General features: G+C 44.4%; 1 protein-coding gene across 1 annotated transcript in view; it reads right to left on the bottom strand.

Annotated features, from left to right (window-relative positions):
* Window positions 1–2,729, bottom strand: part of LOC309866396 (protein farnesyltransferase subunit beta) — a 65,228-nt gene extending 62,499 nt beyond the window's left edge. The window contains exon 1 of the mRNA XM_082734120.1: window positions 2,290–2,729. Coding sequence (XP_082590246.1) covers window positions 2,290–2,433 — 144 coding nt within the window. The 5' untranslated portion in view covers window positions 2,434–2,729. The remainder of the gene's footprint in view (window positions 1–2,289) is intronic.
* Window positions 2,730–13,155: the final 10,426 nt, after the last annotated feature.

Below are 13,155 nucleotides of genomic sequence, written 5' to 3' on the forward strand. Positions count from 1 at the left end.
CGGCTCAGGTCATGATCCCAGAGTCCTGGGATCGAGCCCCACATCCGGCTCTCTGCTCGGCAGAGAGCCTGCTTCCTCCTTTCTCTCTGCCTGCCTCTCTGACTACTTGTGATCCCTGTCAAATAAATAAACAAAATCTATAAATAAATAAATACAGTCTCCTGATAATCAGACAGGGAACAGGAGATAAGCATTTGTTCTTATTGGCAATAGCACAAAATTAAACCCTGCCAGTAAATCCCTATGAACAAACGGACAGAACCAAAAGAATAATTAGTGTCTTCTGTAGACAACTCCTCCAGACAAGGTTGGTACTTCTTACGAGTATATATCATCATTAACCTACCCACCTAGTACCTAAGCCTGTTTTCTCATCTGTGAAATAGAAAAGGATTGAGTGACACAATGTATGGAGAGCATTTAGCACAGAATTGGGGCTCACTAAATGGATACTACTATGATTATTAGTAGTGCTGCCACTGAAGTAACCATTTGTATGAGATACTATATCATCTTCCTACTCTCTGGAATGGTTTATCCCAGACTTTTAAAACGTGAACTGGAAGAATGACATGGAAAGGATGAACAAGATGCTCTACTATCTGTCACATAGTTAGGCCTAGATTTGAAACACACCCTATAACAGCACCCAGCCTTGGCTAACCCTCTGGCAGCCCAGAATCGGGTTGCATCCATTTTTGCATCACTTATTATGCCTTGACATTTAAAATAAAAGTGCCAGTATTTCCTGGCAGGAACTAAGCAGGGACACTTTGCTCAAAAAAATAAAGTAGTAGAAGAAAAAGAGCAGATCAGTAAAACTTCTGATAATGTTCCTGTTTTTGACTTGCTCCTTTAACCATGGAAGTCTCCATCCTATTCTCTAAATTAATAGACCAGCTTCTGACTCCCTTTTCTCCACCAGTATTCTGTACATATCCTTATCTGCTGGGTCAGTTAATTACATAAAAAGTGACCCAATAGTCTTATACCACATGAAAAGGAAAAGGCTTGACCTGAATAAACTCTACAGTCTGTCACTTACGAATACAGCAAAGATCCTGTAAGTTTTTCATTGATGGGAGACTTCTTCACAATCTTTTACCAAAAACTTCTGTAGACACACTGGTAGGCTAACTAAGCTGGGGAGCTAGATTCAAAAGGTAAGGGTTAAACCCCATGTAGCATTAATCTCCAGTTATAATATGCTTTTGGCTACTACGTGTATAACTGTGTACTCAAGTCCTTGCTTTTTGTTATGAATTTATAATTATACTCATAATCACAAATATTAAATATGATAACTACCATTACTAATTTTGCCTAAATGCAGGCTTTCAAGTTCAGGTATGAAAGTCAAAGCAAGTTTCTCTGAGGTTAAGCCTGGGAACTGATCTTACTAAGAGATCTTATTTTATTTGTTAGTACTAAAGCCTGATGCTTACTTGTTAGTACTAAAAAGAATCATCTCAACCACTTCTAGTGACAGATGGGCAAACATTTCCACAATATCCTGGGAACAATTCCAAATGGAAAATGAAAAGAAAAACAAGAGTTCACTATTCATTCCTCAAGCACTTTTCAAAGTGACAGGTTGGAGGCCTCAGTGAATGAACGGTAAATCGTCTAAAAATGCATGATTTTATTGTAGCGCTTTCCAGACAGTACTGTTTTTCTCAACCAGGCTGTGCCATGCTCTTGGTCAGAAACTTTTATTTCTTTGTATTTCCAGCGTTTAACATTGTGTCCAATACTCTGCTGGCGCTCGATTGAATGACTATTAAAATGCCCATCCACAAGGCAGGCCCTACACCTAGCAGTGTAGGACAGAAATTAAACAGACCCTGGAATGGCATGACCACAGTCTGGCCGCTTCTCATCCCCTCTAGGTCCCCCAAACTGCGAGCAGGTGAGGAAAGTGCACTATCCATCTGAAAACCTCCCGATGTCCCGGCCAAATGAAACGGGCTGTCTGACCCGCCCGAGCTGCTTTGGTCCACCAGGCACAGAACACGATTCTCCCCGCTTCCTTAGCCAGAGAGGACCCAGGTACTATCCTCCCCTCCCAACCAACCCTGATAACGACCCCTCCCCAACCTGGCCCCACAAACGCTCCATTCCTCAACAGAACCAAGCCTGGAAGCCCCGAGCGTCCCAGAGAGGAGGCACCGCGGTGCACTGTGGGAGTAGTAGTTCCCCGGTGAGTTCCGCACGCCTACGGCCCCGCGGACGGGACTCCCGCTCCCAGAAGTCCCCGCGTGGGCGCCTCGCTCAGTCTGGCCACCTCACCTGTTCTATGGACGTGACTGTTTCCACCGAGTCGTCCTGCAACCGCTCCCGCGCGTGCTCGGGCCTCAGACTGTACAGCGGCTCTGACCAGACAGGGGAGGAAGATGGAGGGCAATAGTAGGTGAAGGAACTCGGAGAAGCCATGATCAGGAGAGCAGCAGGCGGTGTATAGGACTCCCTTCGTCAAACAACAACGCGCATTGAAACTCAAGCGGGCTAAGGAGCTACGGAGAGCGGGTAGCGTCAAAAAGACTTTGAACGCGAATCTCTCTCCACCCACCTACACATCTTCGGGCAGCGAGTTACTAGGATGCTGCCGCCCCCCATTGGGCAGAGGAGTTGCTGCAGGAGGCTCAGCTTCCTGGCGCGCAAGGAAGGAAGGATGTGTCTATCCATCTGGATTTCATTTTAGAGAGACGGTGTAGGACGCCTCCGTTCGTTATGCAAATTAACACACGCGCGCACACTTCAACGCCGTGCTAATTGTCACCTAATTGTAATGGCAGTAGTTCGCAGTTTGGGTGCCCAAGAACCGTGAGTGGAACTGTAAAAACATTTTTGACAGCTCTCCTGACGCAAACTGGCTATCACTAATAGAATTACTGTGCACCTTTGGGTGCGTGACAGCCGCCCAGGAGAAGCCTTCGGCTTCTCAACAAGGGAATTGCCTTCTTGGTACTCCGTGATGGAGGGAAGGAGCATTGTAGTTGTCTCCTATCCCCCAGGGAGGTACAATGCAATAACAGGAACTAAAGTGCAGTAGAAGGAACAAGTATAAGTGAAACGACAAAGGAAATATTCGCTTATTCAGCAGTTGTTTAGGGAGCACATATTATACGTCAAAGAAATTAGGCTCTAGGAATACAAAAGTGAACAAAACAAACAAGGTCCCTGTTCTTCGGAACCTCACAGACTAGTGCTATAGACAAAATTGATGAATGGACACAATAAATATATGAGGACTTGGCGATAAATGGTGTGGGAAAATAACAGGGTCTACAAAAGAGAGGAAAGGAAGAGTAGACTAAGTAGATTGGGTGGTCAGGCTAAGCCTCTCTTAGGCCTCTCTGAGACCCAAAGGATGACAAGGAGCCATCCACACAAACCATAGGGGGAAGAGCTCCAGAAGAGGAAGGAACACGGAGTTTGAGAAAACATTGCCCCAGATATAGGTATGTATGTGTATTAATTCTGATGATTTAATCAGAAGGTGTTCAGAATAAACAAAATTCCTATTGAGTAGGGTTAATCATTATATATGCCTACATAAAAATGTTAAAAAGTTATGATTTTAGAAAAATCCTGCCTTTGGTCAATGAATAGAAGAGAATCTCTTCCAGGGCCCTGAAAGGACTACATCAAAATTTTAACACCAAGAATTGGGGCAGAAGAACAGAAGATAGCGTAATACAGGCTTTCCAGGTAGACCTGGACAACTTCCGGCTCAGAGTATTTTACTGTGTTCCCTTGCAATCCAAGTCATGTGTCTTGAATCCAAGGAACTGTGGTGTGGTATTTCACAACCAGCCATTCCACTCTTACCCGTCTCTGGTGTTAAGTAGAAGTTCTCAGAAAGAATCTAAAGATGAGGCTGGGGTGCCCTAATGGCAGGTAAACACTATCACCATGTCCATTTTAGTGGTCCTGCAGCTGAGTTAAGTCCTGTAGGTGGCAGAATGTTTTTAAATCTGAGAATAAGTGACACTGTGTGGGTTAAGGTCATGGATATGGCTGCACTGTACTTCCCTCTCTATTTGCATCTTATTGTCTTCCCCTTGCTTCTGTTTTGGGGAAAAAAGAATGGTCGGATAAGTTCTGAGTCACATCCGAGGATTCAGCCTTCTTTGTAAAGAGTTGCTTTGCCGGTTAGAAATTTAAATTGAGCTACTGAAAGAGTAGCTGGAATAGTTTTTTAACAAGTTGTTCTGTCTGTTACAGGTGCACCTAAAGCAATTGCAAATTGCATTCAAGAGCTAGAAATCCACTTCTGAAATGCAGTCTCTTCTGCAGTGGGATCTGAAAGGGGCATGGCAAGAGTCTCCCGCATGATACAATATTTAGGTATTTATTGAGTCCTCACTGTGTGCTGGGCACTGAGCTAAGTGCTGAGGAGATGGTGGTGAAAACACCAGACACAGCCTTTAACCCTTACATGGCTCATGATTTACCAGAAGAAACAGACATTAAACAATCATTACAAAATCGGCTATTTCATTACAGTTGGGGGGAATGGCAGACACAGAGGCCATTGTAAGATTATATAATAGGGGACATTTATGGTAGTCTGGAAGATCAGGAAAGACTCACCTAAGAAAATGAATTAATGCAGGGTGAGGGGACATCCCAGGCAGAGGGGAAACCCAGTGACAACCATAGATCAAGGGAAACAAGGAATGAAAAATATGAGGAGTTTGTACTTTGTGTAGCATTGAAAGAATTGCTCCGTCTTGGATCAGCAGTGACCTACCAATTGTCCTTCCTCTGGATTTGATAAAACCACTGGTTCAAGAAGCAGAATAAACATATATATTGGCAGTCTGGCAAAGAATGATATACTTACAGGAGAAAATAATGATAATAGCAACTCCAGCTTGGACTACAGATGGTTTGGGTTTATTTTACTCAAATGCCTGGATTTTTCTAAACTGAGCTGTGAATTGTAATCGTTTCTTTAAAAATAATATAAAATGTGGATAGTACTATTTTGTACATTCAAGAGCAAGAAAACAAGAAAAAAATTAATGACCTAAATGAAGCACTAGAGGTCGCTCCTGACCCTAGAGTAAGCTTGTAGAGTAGGCTTTAAAACTGCTCTCACTGCATTACTCAGAGAAGCCCATATGTCCACATGAATTGTTTCTTTTAATATCTTCTGAAAGTATATAATAATACACATCTTGCAAAGATTGTAAAATGGAAAGAACTCATTATTATCCTCCTAGATAATTAATTTCCTCCCCACATTTACTCCTCTACTAACATCTGTGGCCTCCTATTCTGTCCTCCCTGTCCCTCCTCTGGACAGAATGAATGCCCAGCACAAGAGCTGCGGCCAGCCCCTCCCCCACCCCCATGCCTTACCCAAGGATGTTACTCCAACAATTCTCCCTTGTCCCTCTTAAAACATCAAGTACATTATCCCTGTACTTGACTATGCCCATCACCCTCAAACAGGCTATTTCTCCATTCTTGGGGGGAAGAAAGATGTTTTTACCCTCTTGACTCCACCCTCCTTAAGCACCTTCCCATGACTCATTTCCTCCCTACCAGTGTCTCCAGTTCCTCTCCTCCAAGTACCTTGACCCCATTCCCATCTGGCTTCCCCATCAGCTCTTGTCAAGTCCCTGTTAAACTCCATGTTGCTAAATCCAAGGGCCAGCTCTCCGTCCTCATGTCTTCCTGCTTGACTTCCTAGCAATATTTGTTATTTGCAGTTCCCTTCTCATAAAAGTATTTTCCTGTAGTGTCCAGCACTAGCCTTTGCTACTTCATCTTCTTGACACCTTAACTTTGGAGCACCCCAGAGCTCTGTCTACACTCATCACCTGTGAGGTCAATTAGTCTCGATGTTTTAATTACCACCGTTGGGTTATATCTCCAGCCTGGATCTCTCTCCTGAGCTCTGAGTTCATATCTATTATCTTGTTAGTATTTCCATTTACATGTCTAACAGGCATCTCCAACAGTGTGTCCACATCCATCTCTTAACTGTTTTCTTTGTTTCTGCTCTTGCCCCTCTGCAGCCAAATACAAACTCGAAAGCCAGAAAAGTTACCCTTTTGCTCAAAGCCTTCTCATGTCACTCAGAGTCAAAATCAAGGTCCTGAACCATAGCCTAGCAGGCCCGGTTGATGTGGCCTTTACTCCTTGTACTTTCCCGCTCGCTCACTCTGTTCCCCACGTACTGGCCTCGGGCCGGCCCCAGAGTGCTTAAGCTCGCTACCCCTTCCCTGTGATGCTCTTCCCCCAGGTAAAGACAAGGCTTGTCCACCACTTCTTGTAGTCTTGACTCAAGTCTTTACCTTAACTTAAATTCTTTTCCTTTCAGGCCTTTCCTTAACTCCCCATAGGAAACTGAAATGCCACCATCTTGTACCAACATGCTGTCTTTACTTTTCTCTATAGCACTTTTAACCAGCTAACAGACCTTACATTTAATGTATTTATTTTACTTACCAAAATGCAAGCTCTCAGGGCAGAGATTTTTGTACCACTCATTGCTTATTCTCTGGCACATAACATGCGTTGAGTAGGCTAAATGATGTGAGTGATTTCCAATCATTGTAATACATATTCTGAGTACTCGTTTCTTATATAACACACTATAGAAGATAAAGACAATGAGATAATACTGGCCTTATCTGTCAGGAGCTCCCTAGCTAATAAAAACAGACACTGTATACATACAAAACAAATAAATATATTTAAGTAAATATAAAATAAAATATTTAAATACATATATGCAAAATAAGACAATATATATACAAAATGCAGTGGGAGAACAGGAAAGGAGTAGTTAATTTTAATCTATTTAATGAGGATAGCACCTTAATATGTAATATTTGTGTTTAGCAATACCTTTTTTAAAAGATTTATTTATTCCACGGAGAGAGTAGGGGTGGGGGAGGGACAAAGAGAGATGGGGAGAGAGAGAGAATCTTAAGCAGACATAGGGCTTATTCTCACGACCCTGAGATCACTACCTGAGCTGAAACCAAGAGTCGATGCTCCACTGATAGCAGCCCCAGGCAGCCCTGTTTAGGAATGGAGAATATTTTCAATAGGATAAATATTCTCTGGTAATAATTTTTAGATGACTACATTAGAATTCAGAAATTGTCAAATTTTATTTTTTATTCATTTTTCCTGTAGCACACAAAAGGAAATATAAAAAGTTTCAAATCATTCAAAGAAGAGTTTTTGGAATACAATGATTTTATGGCACAGGGAAAAACTGCGCTTCTCAGAAATCTATAAATCATCAATTACACATACCTGCATTATTTTATTGTGTCACATATTGATATAAAATTAATCCAATTTATACTAGTCATCATTCCAGATACTCTATTACTGAACACCTGGACAAAAGTATTGACTCTTAGTCTCTTTTGATCATGGCAACAACTATTTTACCAGGAGATACAAAATTGAAGCCAATTAAAGAGCACTGTTCACTATGAGAAGGCTAATAAATAATTTTAAAAACTGCTAAGAAATAGTCTCAGGGGTATAAACTCCTGAGCATACCAGTGACTCTCAACCCAGGCTGTGCCTTTGAAAGTAGATTCTCCCAGGCACCATCCCAGGCCCACTGAGTCAGAACACTCAGGGCCGCAGACCCAGCCCTGGGTATGTGGTTCAAAAACCCATGCATTTTGGGGTGCCTGGGTGGCTCAGTGGGTTAAAGCCTCTGCCTTCGGCTCAGGTCATGATTCCAGGGTCCTGGGATCGAGCCCTGCATCGGGCTCTCTGCTCAGCAGGGAGCCTGCTTCCTCCTCTCTCTTTGCCTACTTGTGATCTCTGTCAAATGAATAAATAAAATCTTTAAAAAAAAAAAATACAACATGCATTTTTGAAAGCACCACAGTGATGCTGATACATAGGAGCTTTAAAACTGCTCTCACTGCATTACTCAGAGAAGCCCATATGTCCTTACTTCACGGCAGAAATGATGGCTGTCTACCAGAGTTCTGTGGCCCGTCCATAGCAGGAAGTTCACAGCGGGGCCCTGGCTGCCCAGTAGCCCCCTTGCATTTAGGCAGGGCTTGGTGACTGAGTTCTGACCACTGGACCACAGGTAAAGTGGTATCTACCACATCCAGGCCTGGCCCTTCAAAACCCACTTGAGCCTCTATTTCTTCTCTTCCCCTCCCCCCCACAGGATGTCAGTGCCCAAGGCAACTCTCCATATTCAAAAGAACTTGTTGCCCAATGTTCTAAAAGTTCAAAATCTCAAGTAACAAAGAGATCATTAGTGTTTTCTTCCACTGGACAAATGGCCATAATCCGTTTCAGAGATTCCAAATGATTTTCCAGGCAAATATTGTGACCGCCTTCAAATGTGTATTATTACTACTCTTTTTAAATAGACTTTTTGAAGTTTGCTAACTTTTTTTTAAAGATTTTATTTATTTATTTGACAGAGAGAGAGGGAGCACACAAGCAGGGGGAGCAGCAGAGGGAGAGAAAGAAACAAGGTCTCTGCTGAGCAAGGAGCCCGATGTGGGACTCAATCCCATGGCCCCAGGATCAGGACCTGAGCTGAACAGGCAGATGCTCAACTGCCTGAGCCAACCAGGTGCCCCAAAGTTTGCTAATTTAAGACTACAAAGTCAACTCTACCCTCCCCCATTGAGTGTCCCAAAGTTTCCTCTTCCCTATAGAGTATCATGGACCCCCCCTATTCCCCTGCTGTGTACGAGGCAGTCTTAGAGGAAGTCTCAGGGATATAGCTAGGAAAAGAAAGCCTGTAACCTGGAAGTGTGAAGTTACTGGAGGGTGGTATTTCCCAATCCTTGCTTGGCAGGCACTTTCCTCCATCCTTCCTGCAAGGCAGATCTTATAAAGAGCATGTCTTGCTTTTAAATTGAGTCCCACAGTGGGAGTTCTTATTGAAGACAGCAGAGCCTCTGCCACACTGGGTGCCTAAGTGACTTTGTAGCATAGAGTGACCCCCATTCCCACCTTCCGGCAGCACAATACACTTTACATGAGAAGGAAGTCTTTATATGTGAATGCCTGCGATTGAAGGCTTTATCTGTTACAGTATTTAACATTACCTTAACTCTTATATATACTGAATGACTTTATTCCTACATAGATTCCTTTTTTTTTTTTTTTAAGATTTTATTTATTTATCAGAGAGAGAGGGAGAGAGCGAGCACAGGCAGACAGAATGGCAGGCAGAGGCAGAGGGAGAAGCGGGCTCCCTGCTAAGCAAGGAGCCCGATGTGGGACTCGATCCCAGGACGCTGGGATCATGACCTGAGCCGAAGGCAGCTGCCCAACCAACTGAGCCACCCAGGCGTCCCCCTACATAGATTCCTAACCGCAAGTTATATCTTGATCCCACCCCAACCCCCAAACATAACTTTGACAGTAAAAGTCTGATTTGACATACTTTGCCTGGTCGGTGGTCACTAGTTATGTCTTCTCAACTCTAGTCTCATAAAGGAAAGAATCTCCTGAGGTTTTCCCACCTCGAAATCCTCTGATCGACAATCTAGACCACCTGTTAGGAAGCCACAGGAAAGGCTGAACTTTTACTTCCTATTCCAAAATAATGAAATCATTCCTAAAAACTGTGCACAGGAGGGGCACCTGGGTGGCTCAGTGGGTTAAAGCCTCTGCCTTCAGCTCAGGTCATGATCTCAGGGTCCTGGGATCAAGCCCCGCATCGGGCTCTCTGCTCAGTGGGGAGCCTGCTTCCCCCTCTCTCTGCCTGCCTCTCTGCCTACTTGTGATCTCTGTCAAATAAATAAAATTTAAAAAAAAAAAAAAAAAACTGTGCACAGGAAATACCTGATGAGGCTCCTGGATTTGTTCTTTATCATGGTTTGAATTGTGTCTTCCCACTGCCCCCCCAATTCATATGTTGAAGTCCTAACATTTGAAGACTCAGAATGTGACTATTTTTATCTATTTTATTTATTTTAAAGAGGTAATTAAGATAAAATGAGGTCTTAAGTTTGGGCCCTAATCCAATGTGACTGATGTCTTTGCAAGAAGAGGGGAATAGGACACAGAAAGGCATAGAACATGAACAGGAAGATGGCCACATGGAAGGACAAAGGCCAAGGCTGGACTTCTAGCCTTGAGAATGGTAAGAAAATAAACTTCGTTTAAGCCACCGAGTATGTGGTAGTTTGTGACGGAAGCCCAAGCTAATACAGTCCTAAAGGTGGTGGCCAGGACACCAAGGGCAACCTGAAGTGGTACTGTGGGTCCTTTTGTGTTAACTTGACTTACCATCAGGATTGTTTCCTTTGGTCCCCAACCCCAAAATTCATGTGTCTCTGAGAACTTGCCTTCTCCCTTCTTCCCTTGTCATTTCAGACTCTCTCCCCACCCCCTTTCTCTACTTATTAGAGATAGAAAGAAAGATGGATAGGGGCACCTGGCTGGCTCAGTAGGTAGAGCATACAACTCTTGATCTCAGGGTGGTTAAGTTCAAGCCCCATGTTGGGTATAGAGATTCCCTAAAAATAAAATCTTTAAGAAAAGAAAGGAAAGAGGATATGACTGGAGAAAATACTGAGATGATGGGAAAGGGGGTTCTGTCCTGTTTCTCCTACTCCTGAGATAAGGTGGCAGGCAATCTTCTACAAGGAGAGCACGTTACTTATGTCAGCCAAAGTTGGAAAGACAGGTGTGAATCTGGAAGACGCATAGGGTTTTGCTAATGAGGAGCCCCATGGTCCAGCTGTGTTGGTCTCAGCAGTGGGTTGCCTATCAGCACATCTCTCCCGCTATTCAGCTCTGGTGATGGCAGATCTCACCATGGTGCCCCTGCTGGCTGCTTAAACAGGGAGCATGCTCAGTGTGGCTGGGCTGGGGGTGGCAGGAAGCAGGGGTAGGTAGGCACTTGTCTCCCTGGTAAAAGAATGAGCATAACATAACTGAGAAACTGATTTTTGGAGGCTTCTTGTGGGAGAGACATCCAGCAACCATTTTTAGATGTTTCCCAGCTCTACTGAAACCTGTCCCAGTCCAAGCTGACCTCAACTGGGGAGGATGCCAGAATGTCCCCTGAGTGCTGATGTAAGGAGGTGGAGATAAGATGGCGGAGAGAGAATTCTAGCAACACTCTCAATGTAAGGAGTTAGAATTAGGTATTTTTCTTATAAAGTCCCTGGTTACAGCAAACTGTGTTGTCTTCACCAATTTATATAGTTCTTTTGCTAACACTGTCCCCAAATCATAGCTCTTCCATCTCATAGTGTGTGAAACACACAAGTATTTCTGAAAGCAGCTGAGCCGTGACATGAATGGACAACCTAGCAGCTTGGACTTCTGGATGATTCCTTTTTTCTTTTCTGTTTTTAAAACAATATAAGCTACTGAATAAAGCATAATAAGATATCCTTAATTTTTTAAATGAGTATGAGTATTTATTTCCCCAGGTTCATTCAGGAAACCTCACTTCCTTTCCTGTCTTGCCTAGGGAAAGCCATTTCCTTCAAAGTGAAGTTTCTTCTCAGACTAAGAACTTACCTCAGGTTGCATCTTCTTTCCTATTTCTTGGGCAGAAGCAAACAGAGAACCACTAATGGTCCCACTAAGCAGGCCTGTGGAGAATATTTATTACTACGATGCCAATCAATGGGAAAGCAGCTGCAGTGCCCAAAGGGGGTGAGACTGAGTTGCACCTGCACTCCACACTAGGTGTGGTAGTGTGGATGAGAATCACAGCAGGATGGCCCAAGTCCCTGGAAAACATCTGTCTGTGGGACACACTTACCACCCATGTATGCATGGGGAAAACATTACAGGTGGTTTCCATCCCTCACCACTTACTAAGTACTGTCAAGTGCCATGCTAAGTCCTCCCCACACATTATTTCATCTTTCCAACAATCCTGAGGATATCCCTATTTTACAGATGAGGAAACTGAGGCATGGAAGCGTACAATAACATAATGTAGGTTTCACAGCCAGTAAGTGGAGGAGCGGTGGCTGGAACCCAGTGTGCCAGACTCCAGAGACCCCAGCACGCACCTGAAACCCAGTGTAAATCCAGTAAAGGAAAATACACCTGGGAATCTTCATAATCTTAATGGAATTCACAGGATCCATTCTCTTAACTTTTCATGTCATCAAAGTAGCTATCGGGTTCAGGAGTTTTTCCTCTTTATTATAAGTTTAGACACATGCCTGAAGTACAACTCCAAGTCAAGAAGATGGACTTACTGCTTTCCTTAACCTACTACTGAAAAATATATTCTCTATCCAATACTCAGATGCACACTTTTCATCACTTTTTAAAGATCTAATGAGCTGGGCTTGTTCACCACTAATACTGTGTCTTAGGAATACACAATTTTTTAGACTTCAGAAAACATCCGTCTGCCTCTCTCTGGTGCTAACACATTCGGTGGTAGTAAGGTCTTGAAAGAGGCCCATGCGTTCTTTGGTGTCATTGGTGTACATCAGCAGAAATGCTTAGTGGTCTGAAATAATGTTTTGGCTCCCCGAGCACCTATTCTAACCAGCTTAGACCCCAAATGGATACTTTTACCCGCGTGAAGAATTGTGCATTCAGAAATGTTTTTCTGATCATTTATCTTCTCATCGTCCTGGAGGAGGTCAGCAGAAATTGTAAACCCGTTTAAATAAAAACTGGGATGAGGTGTTGGAGGAGGGCGGACACAGTCACACAGGGTTCTGGGCAAGCCAGATGGCGGAGAGAGAATTCTAGCAACACTCTCCAGTGTTCCCGGAGACAGCCACTTCAAGAATAGCTGGGTGTTTGCAGACCCCGACCAAGGCCTTTCGACCTGGAGTGAGCCCAAGTGAGGACCAACTCTGCGAGGCCCGACCCGGCCCCCGCAGGGGCGGGGTGCCGGGGCGGGGTTAGCAGGGACAGGATCCGGGTGGGATTTGGGGAGAAGTGATGAGACCCGAAAGCCGAGTTTGGTAGAGGTGGGCCGGGTGGGAGCTCACCTCAACTCCCGCATTCAGAACGTCCGCACCATTTTCCCCGGGGTCGCGAGTCCGGCACACGGGGGTTGCGAGGGGGCCGGCTTCCAGTCCCGGCGGCGCACCCTCCGCCGCGCCCCCGCCCGCCCCCCGCCGTGGGGTCGCCGAGCTCCCGCGCGCGCTCCCCGCCCCCTCTCCCGGGACGCTGGCGGCGGCGGCGGCGGCG

Source organism: Mustela nivalis (genome assembly GCF_964662115.1).
Source record: "Mustela nivalis genome assembly, chromosome: 6".
Classification (NCBI taxonomy): domain Eukaryota; kingdom Metazoa; phylum Chordata; class Mammalia; order Carnivora; family Mustelidae; genus Mustela; species Mustela nivalis.